Here is a 16,288-nt window from a genome sequence, read left to right on the forward strand (position 1 = left end):
AAAAGTGTAGTAACTATTGTTTCCAAACTGCGTTACCCACTCCAGCCAGCCGATGGCGATGAGCGTCTTTCGGGTGATGCTTCTTGTGTGACGTATAATGGACTGGACGGGACGCTTCCTCAGGAACAACACGGCTACTCTTTCAACCACCTCGGTAGCTAGCTAGCCAACATAAAACTGAAAGATTGAGGTTTTAGACATTATTAATGTACATTAGCTAATCTCAGTGTTGAAAACACATTTCTGGCGACGTATCTACTGGTTAACTTTAACCTAATTTCCTTGTTCAATTTGCAAACTTGTTAAATATTGATACTGAGCCTAGCACTAGGCTAGTCGCTAATGCTAACTAACATCACTGACCATGAGCTCACTAAACTACTCCTCTGCTAAAGAAGTGGATGTCTGCTGTACGGAGAAAGAAGCTCTGGCGCTGAACATTGTCGTGAAAGACGAAGAAGAGGAGGATATTACAGTGAAAGGAGAGAAAGATGCTCTGGCGCTGAACATTGTCGTGAAAGACGAAGAGGAGGATATTACAGTGAAAGGAGAGAAAGAATTATTCAGAATGAAAATGGAGGAAGAGAAAGAACCGTTTCGAGAGGAAGAGGATGCTGTCTCAATAAAGGTGAAGGAGGAAGACGTTTTGGGAGTGAAAGAGGAGGAGACAGAATATCTGATTAACACCAGTGAGTACTGTCTTCAACAGGGACACAAACTATGCAGTTATTGAATGTGGGGGTTGTAAGGGGCATTCTACTGAAGTTCTACACTTGAATATGTTGTTCAGTACTGTAGGAATTGTTAAAGGGTCAATCTGCCATTGCTACATATATTTTGGGGACTTTTAGATTATGTATTGAATTCTCCATGTGGTCTACATTAAACTGCACCTCATCTATTGCAACAGGCTTTTAAAATTCAATATTGGAGCATAATTTCTTCATAAAATATTGAAGGGATGCAAAATACACCTGTTTCGTGCAACAACCCTTTCACATTTGCATTATATGCCCAGTTGAGATATATTAATGCCTCGTCTAAGACCCTATGATTTTCAAAGAAAGATCAATAAGTTCAATATCTGTTTGATGTTCTCGTTCACACAGGAGAGAGACATGACTATTATGGATCTTCTGGGGAGCCTCAACAACATCCTGATGCTGACGAGGCAGAGAAGAGTCTCTCCAGATCAGAACACCAGATGGTACAGCTTGGTCTGGTCTAGCATACAGCTTGCTCTATCTGGGGCTGGGTTTCTGGAAAGCACTTTATGACAACAGTGACATCAGCATCCATAATGATATGTGTCTGTGTCCCCTCTTTATGGTTACCAGGACAACGATAGCCTGCCCCCCTCCTCCCTCCCGGAGTCACCGTGTCGTGCCTCTCCCAGTAGCACCTTACTGCTGGGTATGAAGAGGTTGTCTGTGCTGCTGGTGGACTGCAGGAAAACAACGGGGCTGAGTGGAACTGTGAGAGGAGGAGAAGAGATGAACGGATCAGATTTGACTCATCAAAGTAAGTGCTGTAGTTCAGTTTCAACAAATAAAATGATTACTAGCCTGTTCAACCTCTCTTTCGTGTCGTCTGAGATTCCCAAAGATTGGAAAGCAGCTGCGGTCATCCCCCTCTTCAAAGGGGGGGACACTCTTGACCCAAACTGCTACAGACCTATATCTATCCTACCCTGCCTTTCTAGGGTCTTCGAAAGCCAAGTCAACAAACGGATTGCTGACCATTTCGAATCCCACCGTACCTTCTCCGCTATGCAATCTGGTTTCAGAGCTGGTCATGGGTTCACCTCAGCCACGCTCAAGGTCCTAAATGATATCTTAACCGCCATCGATAAGAAACATTACTGTGCAGCCGTATTCATTGACCTGGCCAAGGCTTTCGACTCTGTCAATCACCACATCCTCATCTGCAGACTCAACAGCCTTGGTTTCTCAAATGATTGCCTCGTCACCAACAACTTCTCTGATAGAGTTCAGTGTGTCAAATCGGAGGGCCTTTTGTTCGGGCCTCTGGCAGTCTCTATGGGGGTGCCACAGGGTTCAATTCTTGGTCCGACTCTCTTCTCTGTATACATCAATGATGTCGCTCTTGCTGCTGGTGAGTCTCTGATCCACCTCTACGCAGACGACACCATTCTGTATACTTCTGGTCCTTCTTTGGACACTGTGTTAACAACCCTCCAGACGAGCTTCAATGCCATACAACTCTCCTTCCGTGGCCTCCAATTGCTCTTAAATACAAGTAAAACTAAATGCATGCTCTTCAAACGATCACTGCCTGCACCTGCCCGCCCGTCCAACATCACTACTCTGGATGGTTCTGATTTAGAATATGTGGACAACTATAAATAACCTAGGTGTCTGGTTAGGCTGTAAACTCTCCTTCTAGACTCATATCAAACATTGCCAATCCAAAGTTAAATCTAGAATTGGTTTCCTATTTCGCAACAAATCATCCTTCACTCATGCTGCCAAACATACCCTTGTAAAACTGACCATCCTACCGATCCTCGACTTCGGCGATGTCATTTACAAAATAGCCTCCAATACCCTACTCAATAAATTCGATGCAGTCTATCACAGTGCCATCCGTTTTGTCACCAAAGCCCCATATACTACCCATCACTGCGACCTGTACGCTCTCATTGGCTGGCCCTCGCTTCATACTCGTCGCCAAACCCACTGGCTCCAGGTCATCTATAAGACCCTGCTAGGTAAAGTCTCCCCTTATCTCAGCTCGCTTGTCACCATAGCATCACCCACCTGTAGCACGCGATCCAGCAGGTATATCTCTATGGTCACCCCCAAAATCAATTCTTCCTTTGGCCGCCTCTCCTTCCAGTTCTCTGCTGCCAATGACTGGAACGAACTACATAAATCTCTGAAACTGGAAACACATATCTCCCTCACTAGCTTTAAGCACCAGCTGTCAGAGCAGCTCACAGATTACTGCACCTGTACATAGCCCATCTATAATTTAGCCCAAACAACTACCTCTCCCCCTATTGTATATTTATTTATTTTGCTCCTTTGCACCCCATTATTTTTATTTCTACTTTGCACATTCTTCCATTGCAAATCTACCATTCCAGTGTTTTACTTGCTATATTGTATTTACTTCGCCACCATGGCCTTTTTTTGCCTTTACCTCCCTTATCTCACCTCATTTGCTCACTTCGTATATAGACTTGTTTACACTGTATTATTGACTGTATGTTTGTTTACTCCATGTGTAACTCTGTTTGTATGTGTCGAACTGCACTGCTTTATCTTGGCCAGGTCGCAGTTGTAAATGAGAACTTGTTGTCAACTGGCCTACCTGGTTAAATAAAGGTGTTCTCAACTAGCCTACCTGGTTAAATAAAGGTGTTCTCAACTTGCCTACCTGGTTAAATAATGGTTAAATAAATATGTTTTTTTTTTTAAATAGATCTTCCCACTGGTATCTGTTACCATGACAACTAGCAGAGTTCTGTTAGTTGACATGAAGCTAGACTGAGAGAAACCAATTGACCATATTAAACCTTGATGAAAGGTAGCTTTAGAGAGAAACCAATAGACCATATTAAACCTTGATGATAGTTAGCTTTAGAGAGAAACCAATAGACCATATAAAACCTTGATGAAAGTTAGCTTTAGAGAGAAACCAATAGACCATATAAAACCTTGATGAAAGTTAGCTCTAGAGAGAAACCAATAGACCATATAAAACCTTGATGAAAGTTAGCTCTAGAGAGAAACCAATAGACCATATTAAACCTTGATGAAAGTTAGCTCTAGAGGTGCATGTTTTACATAAACTGTTCCTAAAAACATGATAGATGTTACATTGCCTGTCTCAGTCACCCCCCCCCCCCCCCCCATATCTTTACAAGACTCTAGAACTAAACTCCAGACACTTCAATGTGGTCTGTATTCCTTCATTAACGTCCGATCTACAGAACTTGTTAAAGATGGCACATATGTATTTAAAACAAGCTCTCTAAACCTTTTCTTAAAGCTATGAAATGTGATTAAATGAAAAGCAATTTTTGTGAGACTTGTTCTTCGTCTCTGTAGTGGATCAAATGTATTCCATTTCCTATTTTAACAGGTGAAATGAAGCCTGAACTCCAACATATAGACCTTAAAGAACATGGTTTCATATATATATATATATATATACTATATAGACCTTAAAGAACATGGTTTAATATATATATATATATATATACTATATAGACCTTAAAGAACATGGTTTCATATATATATATATATATATATACTATATAGACCTTAAAGAACATGGTTTCATATATATATACTCTATAGACCTTAAAGAACATGGTTTAATATATATATATATATATATACTATATAGACCTTAAAGAACATGGTTTCATATATATATATATATATATATACTATATAGACCTTAAAGAACATGGTTTCATATATATATACTCTATAGACCTTAAAGAACATGGTTTCATATATATATATATATATATACTATATAGACCTTAAAGAACATGGTTTCATATATATATACTCTATAGACCTTAAAGAACATGGTTTCATATATATATATATATATATACTATATAGACCTTAAAGAACATGGTTTAATATATATATACTCTATAGACCTTAAAGAACATGGTTTCATATATATATATATATATATACTATATAGACCTTAAAGAACATGGTTTAATATATATATACTCTATAGACCTTAAAGAACATGGTTTAATATATATATATATATATATATATATATATATACTATGTAGACCTTAAAGAACATGGTTTAATATATATACTATAGATATACTATATAGACCTTAAAGAACATGGTTTAATATATATATATATATATATATATATATATATATATACTATGTAGACCTTAAAGAACATGGTTTAATATATATATATATATAGACCTTAAAGAACATGGTTTAATATATATACTATATAGACCTTAAAGAACATGGTTTCATTTGGAAATGACTAACTTTATTTGTTCATATGTAACTGACGCCAGTGTGGTGCTAACAGTTTAGCTTCCTCGAGTGTCCCTGATTCTCTCCATCTGTGACGTTTCAAGCTAACATTCTCTGTTTCACGGAAACATGGCTCACTCGGGATACGTTATCAGAGTCGGTACAGCCACCTGATTTCTTCACGCATTGCGCCGACAGTAACAAACATCTCTCTGGTAAGAAGAAGGGCGGGGGTGTATATGCCTTATGATTAATGAGACGTGGTGTCATCATAACGACGTACAGGAAGTCAAGTCCTTTTGTTCACCTGATCTACAATTCCGTACAATCAAATGCCGATCGCGTTATCTACCAAGAGAATTCTCTTCGATTATAATCACAGCCATGTATATCCCCCCAAGCAGACACCAAGCAGACACCTCGACGGCCCTGAACGAACTTCATTGGACTCTATGTAAACTGGAAACCACATATCCTAAGTCTGCAGTTATTGTAGCTGAGGATTTTAACAAGGCTAATCTGAAAACAAGGCTCCCTTAATTTGATCAGCATATCGAGTTCGTGACCTGGGCTGGCAAAATCCTGGATCATTGTTACTCTAACTTACGCGACGCATACTAAGCCCCATCCTCTTTTCGGAAAATCTGACCACGACTCCATTTTGTTGCTCCCAGCCTATAGACAGAAACTAAAAACAGGATACGCCCGTGCTCATGTCTGTTCAACGCTGGTCCAACCAATCTGATTCCACGCTTCAAGATTCTTCGATCACGTGGACTGGGATATGTTCCGGATAGCGTCAAACAATAACATTGATGTATATGCTGATTCGGCAAGTGAGTTTATTAACAAGTGCATCGGTGATGTTTTACCCATGGCGATTATTAAAAACTTCCCCAACCAGAAACCGTGGATTGATGGCAGAATTCACGCAAAACTGAAAGCGCGAACCACTGCTTTTGATGAGGGCAAGGTGACCGGAAACAAACAGTGTAGCTATTCCCTCTGCAACACAATCAAACAAGCTAAGCGTCAGTTTAGAGACAAATTAGAGTCGCAATTCAACGGCTCAGACACAAGACGTATGTGGCAGGGTCTACAGTGAATCACGGACTACAAAAAGAAAACCAGCCCCGTTGCGGACCCCGATGTCTTGATCCCAGACAAACTAAACAACTTCTTTGCTCGCTTTGAGGACAATACAGTGCCACCGACACGGCCCGCTACCAAAACCTGCGGGCTCTCCTTCACCGCAGGCAACGTGAGTAAAACATTTAAACGTGTTAACCCTCGCAAGTTCAAACCCCCGAGCTGACAAGGTACAAATCTGTCGTTCTGCTCCTGAACAGGCAGTTAACCCACACACACACCAGGCCGTCATTGAAAATAAGAATGTGTTCTTAACTGACTTGCCGAGTTAAATAAATAAAAAATGCATCTTGCCTGTGCCGTTCGGCCATCGCTCATCCATATATTTATATGTACATGCTCATCCATATATTTATATGTACATATTCATCCATATATTTATATGTACATATTCATCCATATATTTATATGTACATATTCATCCATATATTTATATGTACATATTCATCCATATATTTATATGTACATATTCATCCATATATTTATATGTACATATTCATCCATATATTTATATGTACATATTCATCCATATATTTATATGTACATATTCATCCATATATTTATATGTACATATTCTTATTCATCCATATATTTATATGTACATATTCTTATTCATCCATATATTTATATGTACATATTCTAATTAATTCCTTTACACTGTGTAAACGGTAGTTGTTGTGAAATTGTTAGATGACTTGATAGATAGATATTACTGCTTTTATTACTGATATTACTGCTGTTATTACTGATATTACTGCTGTTATTACTGTTATTACTGCTGTTATTACTGTTATTACTACTGATGACTTGTTAGATATTACTGCTGTTATTACTACTGGTCGAAACTAGAAGCACAAGCATTTCGCTACACTCACATTAACATCTGCTAACCATGTGTATGTTAACAATAAAATGTGATTTGATTTGATAGCTGGTACCAGTTGGACAGCTCCATCTGTGACGTTTCAAGCTAGCTGTGAAGTGAGTTTACGGCACGCTCTAACCTCCGTTACACATGTTCAGGTTGACTTTCCCACGGAATCGGCCATATACAGTACCAGTCAAAATTTAGGACACACAACTACTCATTCAAGGGTTTTTCTTTATTTGTACTAATTTCTACATTTTAGAAAAGTAGTGAAGACATCAAAACTATGAAATAACACTTATGGAATCATACAGTAACCAAAAGTGTTAAACAAATTATTCAAAGTAGCCACCCTTTGCCTTGCACACTCTTGGCCTTCTCTCAACCAGCTTCATGAGGAAGTCACCTGGAATGCATTTCAATTAATTAACAGATGTGCCTTGGTAATTTGTGGAATTTCTTTCCTTCTTAATGCGTTCGAGCCAATCAGTTGTGTTGTGACAAGACATCAAAGCTATAAAATATTACATATGAAATCATATAGTAACCAAAAAAGGGTTAAGTGAATCTTCAAAGTAGTCACCGTTTGCCGACAGATTCTGGTTTGATACCCAGCTGTGTCGCAGCCGACCACAACCGGGAGAGCCAATTGGTCCGGCGTCGTCCGGGTTGGGGGAGGGTTTGGCCGGTCAGGATGTCCTTGTCCCATCGTGCTCTCCTGTGGCGGGCCGGGCTAATGCACGCTGACACGGTCGCCAGGTGTAAGGTATTTCCTCCGACACATAAGTGCGGCTGGCTTCTGGGTTAATTGTGCATCGTGTCAAGATGCATTGCGGTTGTGTTTCGGAGGACGCATGACGTTCGCCTCTCCCGAGTCCGTACGGGAGTTGTAGCGATGAGACAATTGACGAAAATTGGGGCAAAAAAGGGGGTAAAAAATATAAATATAATAATCCTTTTTAAAAAGTCTGCCCCAAATATTTCATTATTTTTATTTTACCCAAAATACCATTCCATTAGTGATTAATCAAAATGATCTAATCTAAATAAAAAAATGTGCCATTTCAACATCATGTGTCAAACCATTGAGACAACGGGGAGATGTTACAGAGGTGCTTTGTCTCCAATGAAAAAAAATATTGTTTTTTGACAAAATTACTTATTTTAGGTTTAAGGAAGTGTGTAGGTCGCATTCTGTATCATACAGCTATGAAGGTTATATATTTAGAACCACCTGCTCGATAGGAATCCAGAGATGTCTGTGTCTTGAGTGTCGTAGAACTGTTTAGTTGTTTGTGTTCTGACTTCTAAAACAGAAAGAAAATTAAGAATATGAATAAGTAAGTAAACATATTACCAGGAAGCTCTACAACATTTGTTTTAAAATCACACCAAGATTGTTTTAAATGATGAAATGTTTGAAAACTGACCTCCGGTTATTGAGGGATCTGATTTGGATTAAACCTCATAGCAAGGCAGTTTTATCATGTGGAGATGTAATTCTGTTCTCTCTTTAAATAAACACTGTCTTTGGCAGGAGGAAAACCAAACTTGGAGGAACCAGAGACGTCCAAACCAGCAAGACTCTGCTCCCAGATTGGAAAGAGTTTTGCCAAGTTAGGAAGCCTGAAAAGACATGAGAAGAGTCTCACAGGGGAAAAGCCTTACCACTGCTCCCAGTGTGGAAAGTGTTTTAACAGGTTAGGAGGCCTGAAAGCTCATGGCCGAATACACACAGGGGAGAAGCCTTACCACTGCTCCCATTGTGGAAAAGGTTTTAGACAGCAAGGAAGCCTGACAGTTCATGGCCGAATACACACAGGGGAGAAGCCTTACCACTGCTCCCATTGTGGAAAGAGTTTCAAAAGGTTAGGAGGCCTAATAACTCATGAGCGAATACACACAGGGGAGAAGCCATACCGTTGCGCCCAGTGTGGAAAGAGTTTTGGCTCGTTAGGAAACCTGAAATCTCATGCACGATTACACACAGGGGAGAAGCCATACCATTGCACCCATTGTGGAAAGAGTTTTCGCATGTTAGTAAACCTGCAGTCTCATCTGCGAATACACACTGGGGAGAAGCCATACCGTTGCGCCCAGTGTGGAAAGAGTTTTAGACAGCAAGGAAGCCTGAAAGCTCATGGCCGAATACACACAGGGGAGAAGCCTTACCACTGCTCCCATTGTGGAAAAGGTTTTAGACAGCAAGGAAGCCTGAAAGTTCATGGCCGAATACACACAGGGGAGAAGCCTTACCACTGCTCCCATTGTGGAAAGAGTTTTAACAGGTTAGGAGGCCTAATAACTCATGAGCGAATACACACTGGGGAGAAGCCATACCGTTGCGCCCAGTGTGGAAAGAGTTTTAGCATGTTAGGAAACATGAAAAGACATGTGGACACACACCGGAGTCTTTCCATTGCTCCCTGTGTGGAATGAGTTTTAACCATTTAGGGAGCCTGAAAAGACATGAGAGAATACACCCATGGGAGAAGCCTTACAAATGTCACTTATAAGGCACGTGAGGATCCACACAGAGAAAAATAACTTATCCTACTGTGTAAACTGATATTTCACATCACATTGACTTAAAATTCATCAGAGAACATACACAGTGCTCCCATTGTCTTATTTTATTGACTGTGTTTAATTGTTTATGAAATTGAATTGTACAAAGCATACTCTAAAATATATTTGTATGTTTTTATTAGAAAATAAAACTGAATATGGAGTCTGTCAGTTTGAATACAGAGTAGATCAGATTCCATGTGTTTAAATGGTCCTTTTTTAAAGTCTGACATTGTGTGTTTATCTGAGTGTGTCATTCCTCCAGCACCATTGATAATCAGAATAAGACCTTCAAATATGTCACCACAGGCATTTTACAAGCCTCCGACTGGTTGAATAAACGTTGTTACCCGAATGATGAGATTATTATTTTATTTGTCAAATGTCACCAGAATAAGACCCTCAAAATGTATTGGAAAGGAGCATTTTTATTTAAGGTCAGTTAAGAACAAATTCACATTTTCAATGACGAACACTGGTCTAGGAACAGTGGGTTAACTGGTCTAGGAACAGTGGGTTAACTGGTCTAGGAACAGTGGGTTAACTGGTCTAGGAACAGTGGGTTAACTGGTCTAGGAACAGTGGGTTAACTGGTCTAGGAACAGTGGGTTAACTGGTCTAGGAACAGTGGGTTAACTGCAGAACGACAGATTTGTACCTGGTCTAGGAACAGTGGGTTAACTGGTCTAGGAACAGTGGGTTAACTGGTCTAGGAACAGTGGGTTAACTGGTCTAGGAACAGTGGGTTAACTGGTCTAGGAACAGTGGGTTAACTGGTCTAGGAACAGTGGGTTAACTGGTCTAGGAACAGTGGGTTAACTGCAGAACGACAGATTTGTACCTTGTCAGCTCGGGGATATGAACTTGCAACCTTTCGGTTACTAGTCCAACGCTCTAACCACTAGGCTACCCTGCCAGCCCAAGCTCATCACGTGCACTTTCACCACCCTGAGTTCATAACTTATTTCATCTGTAGCCTAATAAACTGCATGGGTTCCCAAATCGTAGTGGGAGGAACAATCAACATTTCATCACGTGACTCCAAGTTAACTAAGATGTGATGGTTATTATATAAATATTTGCGCATAAAGGAGTTTCCATCGCCATTTCTCCCTTATACATTTTTACTGACACAAAAAGAACCCACCATGTCAAACGAACTAACAAATTGTCTGTTGGCATTGAAAAATAAATAAATTGTAGGGAAAATCAGTAGGTCACACAAATGACTATTTCTAAACAAAGATAATAGACAAGTAGAATGGGGCAGGTTTCTTATACTATCTATACTTACTCGGTTAAGAGACTCCAGGGACGGAGATGAAGGCTGTAGGAATGAAGATCAGTCAGTGAAGAGACTCCAGGGATGGTGATGAAGGCTGTAGGAATGAAGATCAGTCAGTGAAGAGACTCCAGGGACGGAGATGAAGGCTGTAGGAATGAAGTCAGGTGGGGGTGTGGTTGAGGCAGCCAATGATTGTGAGGAAGCATGCAGGGAACAGGCTCCTTTCTACTACCATTCTGGGGTCTGGATACATGCCAACAAAGACCACAACTGCTTCAAACAATGGGAGTGGCTACCATTGACCATCACACTTTCTTTCATAACCAGGAAGCCCATGTTGAGCTAGCAGTGTTCCCACTATGGAAGATTGAGCAGGCAGCCGTCATCCAGTCTCTCAGAAAACCATGTTGAGCCATCAGTGTTCTCACTATGGAAGAGGGAGCAGGAAGCCGTCATCCAGGGACAAGGACAAAGGTACAGCACTGGTGTTAGTAGCTGATGACAGAAGTGACAGCCTGGACACAGCAAAGTTTGTTGTGAGCAGAGAATCAACCAGATTGATTCTCAGTCAGTGTTGTTGAGCAGAGAATATGGAATGAATATGAAGCCGTCATCCCTCAGAAAACCATATTGAGCCATCAGTGTTCTCATATTGTCCATGTTGAAGTTATTCAGATTAACTCTGTACTGGTATCTCCTGTATATAGCCTCCACATTGACTCTGTACTGGTACCCCCTGTATATAGCCTCCACATTGACTCTGTACTGGTACCTCCTATATATAGCCTCCACATTGACTCTGTACTGGTACCTCCTGTATATAGCCTCCACATTCACTATGTACAAGTACCTCCTGTATATAGCCTCCACATTGACTCTGTACTGGTACCCCCTGTATATAGCCTCCACATTAACTCTGTACTGGTACCCTCTGTATATAGCCTCCACATTGACTCTGTGCTGGTACCCCCTGTATAAAGCCTCCACATTGACTCTGTACCGGTACCTCCTGTATATAGCCTCCACATTAACTCTGTACCGGTACCTCCTGTATATAGCCTCCACATTAACTCTGTACTGGTACCCCCTGTATATAGCCTCTACATTGACTCTGTACTGGTACCCCCTGTATATAGCCTCTACATTGACTCTGTACTGGTACCCCCTGTGTATAGCCTCCACATTGACTCTGTACTGGTACCTCCTGTATATAGCCTCCACATTGACTCTGTACTGGTACCCCCTGTATATAGCCTCCACATTGACTCTGCACTGGTACCCCCTGTATATAGCCTCCACATTGACTCTGTACTGGTACCCCCTGTATATAGCCTCCACATTGACTCTGTACTGGTACCCCCTGTATATAGCCTCCACATTGACTCTGTACCGGTACCCCCTGTATATAACCTCCACATTGACTCTGTACTGGTACCCCCTGTATATAGTCTCCACATTGACTCTGTACTGGTACCCCCTGTATATAGTCTCCACATTGACTCTGTACTGGTACCCCCTGTATATAGCCTCCACATTGACTCTGTACTGGTACCCCCTGTATATAGCCTCCACATTGACTCTGTACCGGTACCCCCTGTATATAACCTCCACATTGACTCTGTACTGGTACCCCCTGTATATAGTCTCCACATTGACTCTGTACTGGTACCCCCTGTATATAGCCTCCACATTGACTCTGTACCGGTACCCCCTGTATATAACCTCCACATTGACTCTGTACTGGTACCCCCTGTATATAGCCTCCACATTGACTCTGTACCGGTACCCCCTGTATATAACCTCCACATTGACTCTGTACTGGTATCTCCTGTATATAGCCTCCACATTAACTCTGTACTGGTACCCCCTGTATATAGCCTCCACATTGACTCTGTACTGGTACTCCCTGAATATAGCCTCCACATTGACTCTGTACTGGTATCTCCTGTATATAGCCTCCACATTAACTCTGTACTGGTACCCCCTGTATATAGCCTCCACATTGACTCTGTACTGGTGCCTCCTGTATATAACCTCCACATTGACTCTGTACTGGTACCCCCTGTATATAGCCTCCACATTGACTCTGTACCGGTACCCCACGTATATAGCCTCCACATTGACTCTGTACTGGTGCCTCCTGTATATAACCTCCACATTGACTCTGTACTGGTACCCCCTGTATATAGCCTCCACATTGACTCTGTACCGGTACCCCACGTATATAGCCTCCACATTGACTCTGTACTGGTATCTCCTGTATATAGCCTCCACATTGACTCTGTACCGGTACCCCCTGCATATCAAATCAAATCAAATCAAATATAGCCTCCACATTGACTCTGTACTGGTACCTCCTGTATATAGCCTCCACATTGACTCTGTACTGGTACCTCCTGTATATAGCCTCGTTATTGATATTTAATTGTGTTACTTTTTTTGTTTTTTGTTTATTTAGTAAATATTTTCTTAACTCTTATTTTTCTTAACTACATTGTGTGTAAGTGCTTGTCAGTAAGAATTTCCTTGGTTAGATTCCAGGCTGTGCTTGTAAGAAACATTTCACGGTAAGGTATAGCTATAGCAGTTGTATTCAGCATTTCACAGTGACGTCTACACCTGTTGTATGTATGACAAATAACATTTGATTTGAACTAAATATGGAGTTTGTCAGTTTCAATGTTACTGTCTTTAATTAAATTCGATTTTTCAAATTCAGGCTGTGTGTGTGTGTGTGTGTGTGTGTGTGTGTGTGTGTGTGTGTGTGTGTGTGTGTGTGTGTGTGTGTGTGTTTTTTTTTCTCTGCGTCATCCTTGATCATTCCTTGTGGTCCTGTAGCTCAGTTGGTGGAGTATAGTGCTTGTTAAACCAGGGTAGTGGGTTTGATTCCTGGGACCACCCATATGTAAAGTGTTTGCACACATGACTGCAAATCCCTTTGGATAAAAGTGTCTGCTAAATGACAGATATATCCACTGATTATACCAAACATTTGGAACACCTTCCTAATATGGAGTTGGACCCTCCCCTTTCTCCCTCAGAACAGCCTCAATTCATTGACTCTTCAAGCTGTCGAAAGTGTTCCACAGGGATGCTGGCCCATGTTGACTCCTCAGAGGAGGAAGGACCCTCCTCCTCATTGATTTTTTTTTTGTTGATAAAACTCTACTAAATATAATCACGTCACCAAATAATTGATTAAAACATACTCTTTTGCATCCTCCTCTGGGTACATTTACTTCAATACAAAACCTAGGAGGATTATGGTTCTCAAGGCTTCTATAGACTTACACAATAATTATGACAACTTCCGGAGGACGTCCTCCAACCTATCAGGGCTCTTGCAGCATGAACTGACATGTTGTCCACCCAATTAAAGGATCAGAGAATTAATCTAGTACTGAAAGCAAAAGCTACAGCTAGCTAGCACTGCAGTGCATAACATGTGGTGAGTAGTTGACCCAAAGAGAGAAAAATACAATAGTTGAACAGTTTTGAACAAATGATTTTATTCCAAAATGAAGGAGAAGCGAGAGAGAGATATTTCGTCACTTATTTTGCACTTTCAGTTTCACTTACTTAGCTAGCAAATGCAGCCATCTAGTTTAGTCTACTCAAACACTTGGCTCAAACAGAGCGTTGCTATGATTGTAGCAGGTTAGTTCTATTATCTCTGTTGACTATGATGTTACTTTAGCTAATATGGTGACAACAATGTGAGCTGTGTGTTTCAGTTATGATATGGTTTGGCTTGTAAATGTTTTCTTTCCTGGTCACATACAGCTGATGTGTTGTGCATTGAAGTACAGAAGCGAGGGGGAAAAGGTGAGAGGAGGAGAGAAGGAATACAACGTGGCTGTTATGAAAGTGACCTGTGTTTATGCATGATCAGGGGTGTATTCAGTCCTCCGATTCTGTTGACAAACATTACATAAACGGAACAAAACCGGGATCAACATTTGTCCAATAGAATCTCTTGTTTGAAACTGTCGGACTACTGATGACACCCATTTATCAGCTAGATGTAGTCAAGAGTGTGCTAGGCAGTATTTTTCTCTCGACCAGTGTGCACCTACATTCTAAACTTTCATTCATAGGCCAGGTTGTAGCAACCTCATGATGGTTATAGTGAAAATGTGAGTATCATGTAGTAGCCTAAACCCGTTCATGCTACATTGAACAGGGTGAATGGGATATGAATGACAGTCATCCAATATGCTTGTGTAGAAATAAGGCCATGCTCATGAAAAAACAAATGGTCCTCCCTCATCTGAAACGGCACTGACCGCCACTGTTTTGGCTGGTGGACCATTCTTGGTGCACATGGGAAGCTGTAGCGTTGCAGTTCTTGACACAAACCAGTGCGCCTGGCACCTACTATCATACCCTGTTCAATGACCCTTATAATATTTTGTCTTCCCCATTCACCATCTGAATGGCACACATACACAATCCATGTCTCATTTGTCTCAAGGCTTAAAAATCCTTATTTAACCTGTCTCCCCCTCTTCATCGAAACTGATTGAAGTGGATTTAACTAGTGACATCAATAAGGGATCATAGCTTTAGCCTGGATTCACCTAGTCAGTCTATGTCAAGGAAGGAGCAGGTGTTCCTAAAGTTTTTTATACCCAGTGTATAGCACTACAGATAATCAGAAAATCAAGTGCTATTTGCATGTGATGCATTTGCACTGTTGTTTACAGGATGGTTTGTATCTTACACTGATTAAAGTGGATAGCATGATCGCATCTAGATTAAAACGAATGTAAAAAATTAACAGAGAAAACACACATTAACACACTACCTATTCATATAAGTATTTAATCATCATCATCTACATATTCATATTAAGCTTCTACGTCTGTTTACCGGAAATTATTATTTGTAAGAGAAAATATATCAGTTTATTGTTGAATTATTATGACGTTTTTTCCAATACAAAAGAGTTGTAACTTTTGTTTCCAAACTGCGTTACCCACTCCAGCCAGCAGATGGCGATGAGCGTCTTTCGGGTGATGCTTCTTGTGTGACGTATAATGGACTGGACGGGACGCTTCCTCAGGAACAACAACACGGCTACTCTTTCAACCACCTCGGTAGCTAGCTAGCCAACATAAAACTGAAAGATTGAGGTTTTAGACATTATTAATGTACATTAGCTAATCTCAGTGTTGAAAACACATTTCTGGCGACGTATCTACTGGTTAACTTTAACCTAATTTCCTTGTTCAATTTGCAAACTTGTTAAATATTGATACTGAGCCTAGCACTAGGCTAGTCGCTAATGCTAACTAACATCACTGACCATGAGCTCACTAAACTACGCATCCCCTGCTAAAGAAGATGAGGTCTGCTGTTTGGAGAAAGAAGCTCTGGCGCTGAACATTGTCGTGAAAGACGAAGAAGAGGA

The 16,288-nt window shown here is 40.7% G+C and overlaps 1 protein-coding gene across 1 annotated transcript; it reads left to right on the forward strand.

Moving 5' to 3' along the window:
• The first annotated feature begins 1,148 nt into the window (after nucleotides 1-1,148).
• On the forward strand, nucleotides 1,149-9,964 carry LOC110518718 (zinc finger protein 239-like). The gene is made up of 3 exons (XM_036947955.1): nucleotides 1,149-1,207; nucleotides 1,338-1,521; nucleotides 8,560-9,964. The coding sequence occupies exons 1-3, from the start codon at nucleotides 1,205-1,207 to the stop codon at nucleotides 9,459-9,461; spliced, it is 1,089 nt and encodes a 362-aa protein (XP_036803850.1). The 5' UTR covers nucleotides 1,149-1,204; the 3' UTR covers nucleotides 9,462-9,964.
• Nucleotides 9,965-16,288: the final 6,324 nt, after the last annotated feature.

Source organism: Oncorhynchus mykiss, chromosome 17, assembly GCF_013265735.2.
Source record: "Oncorhynchus mykiss isolate Arlee chromosome 17, USDA_OmykA_1.1, whole genome shotgun sequence".
Classification (NCBI taxonomy): Eukaryota; Metazoa; Chordata; class Actinopteri; order Salmoniformes; family Salmonidae; genus Oncorhynchus; species Oncorhynchus mykiss.

Coding starts and splice junctions, on each gene's coding strand:
- LOC110518718 (XM_036947955.1), top strand. Junction 1,522..8,559: donor ATCAGATTTGACTCATCAAA/GTAAGTGCTGTA, acceptor TGTCTTTGGCAG/GAGGAAAACCAAACTTGGAG.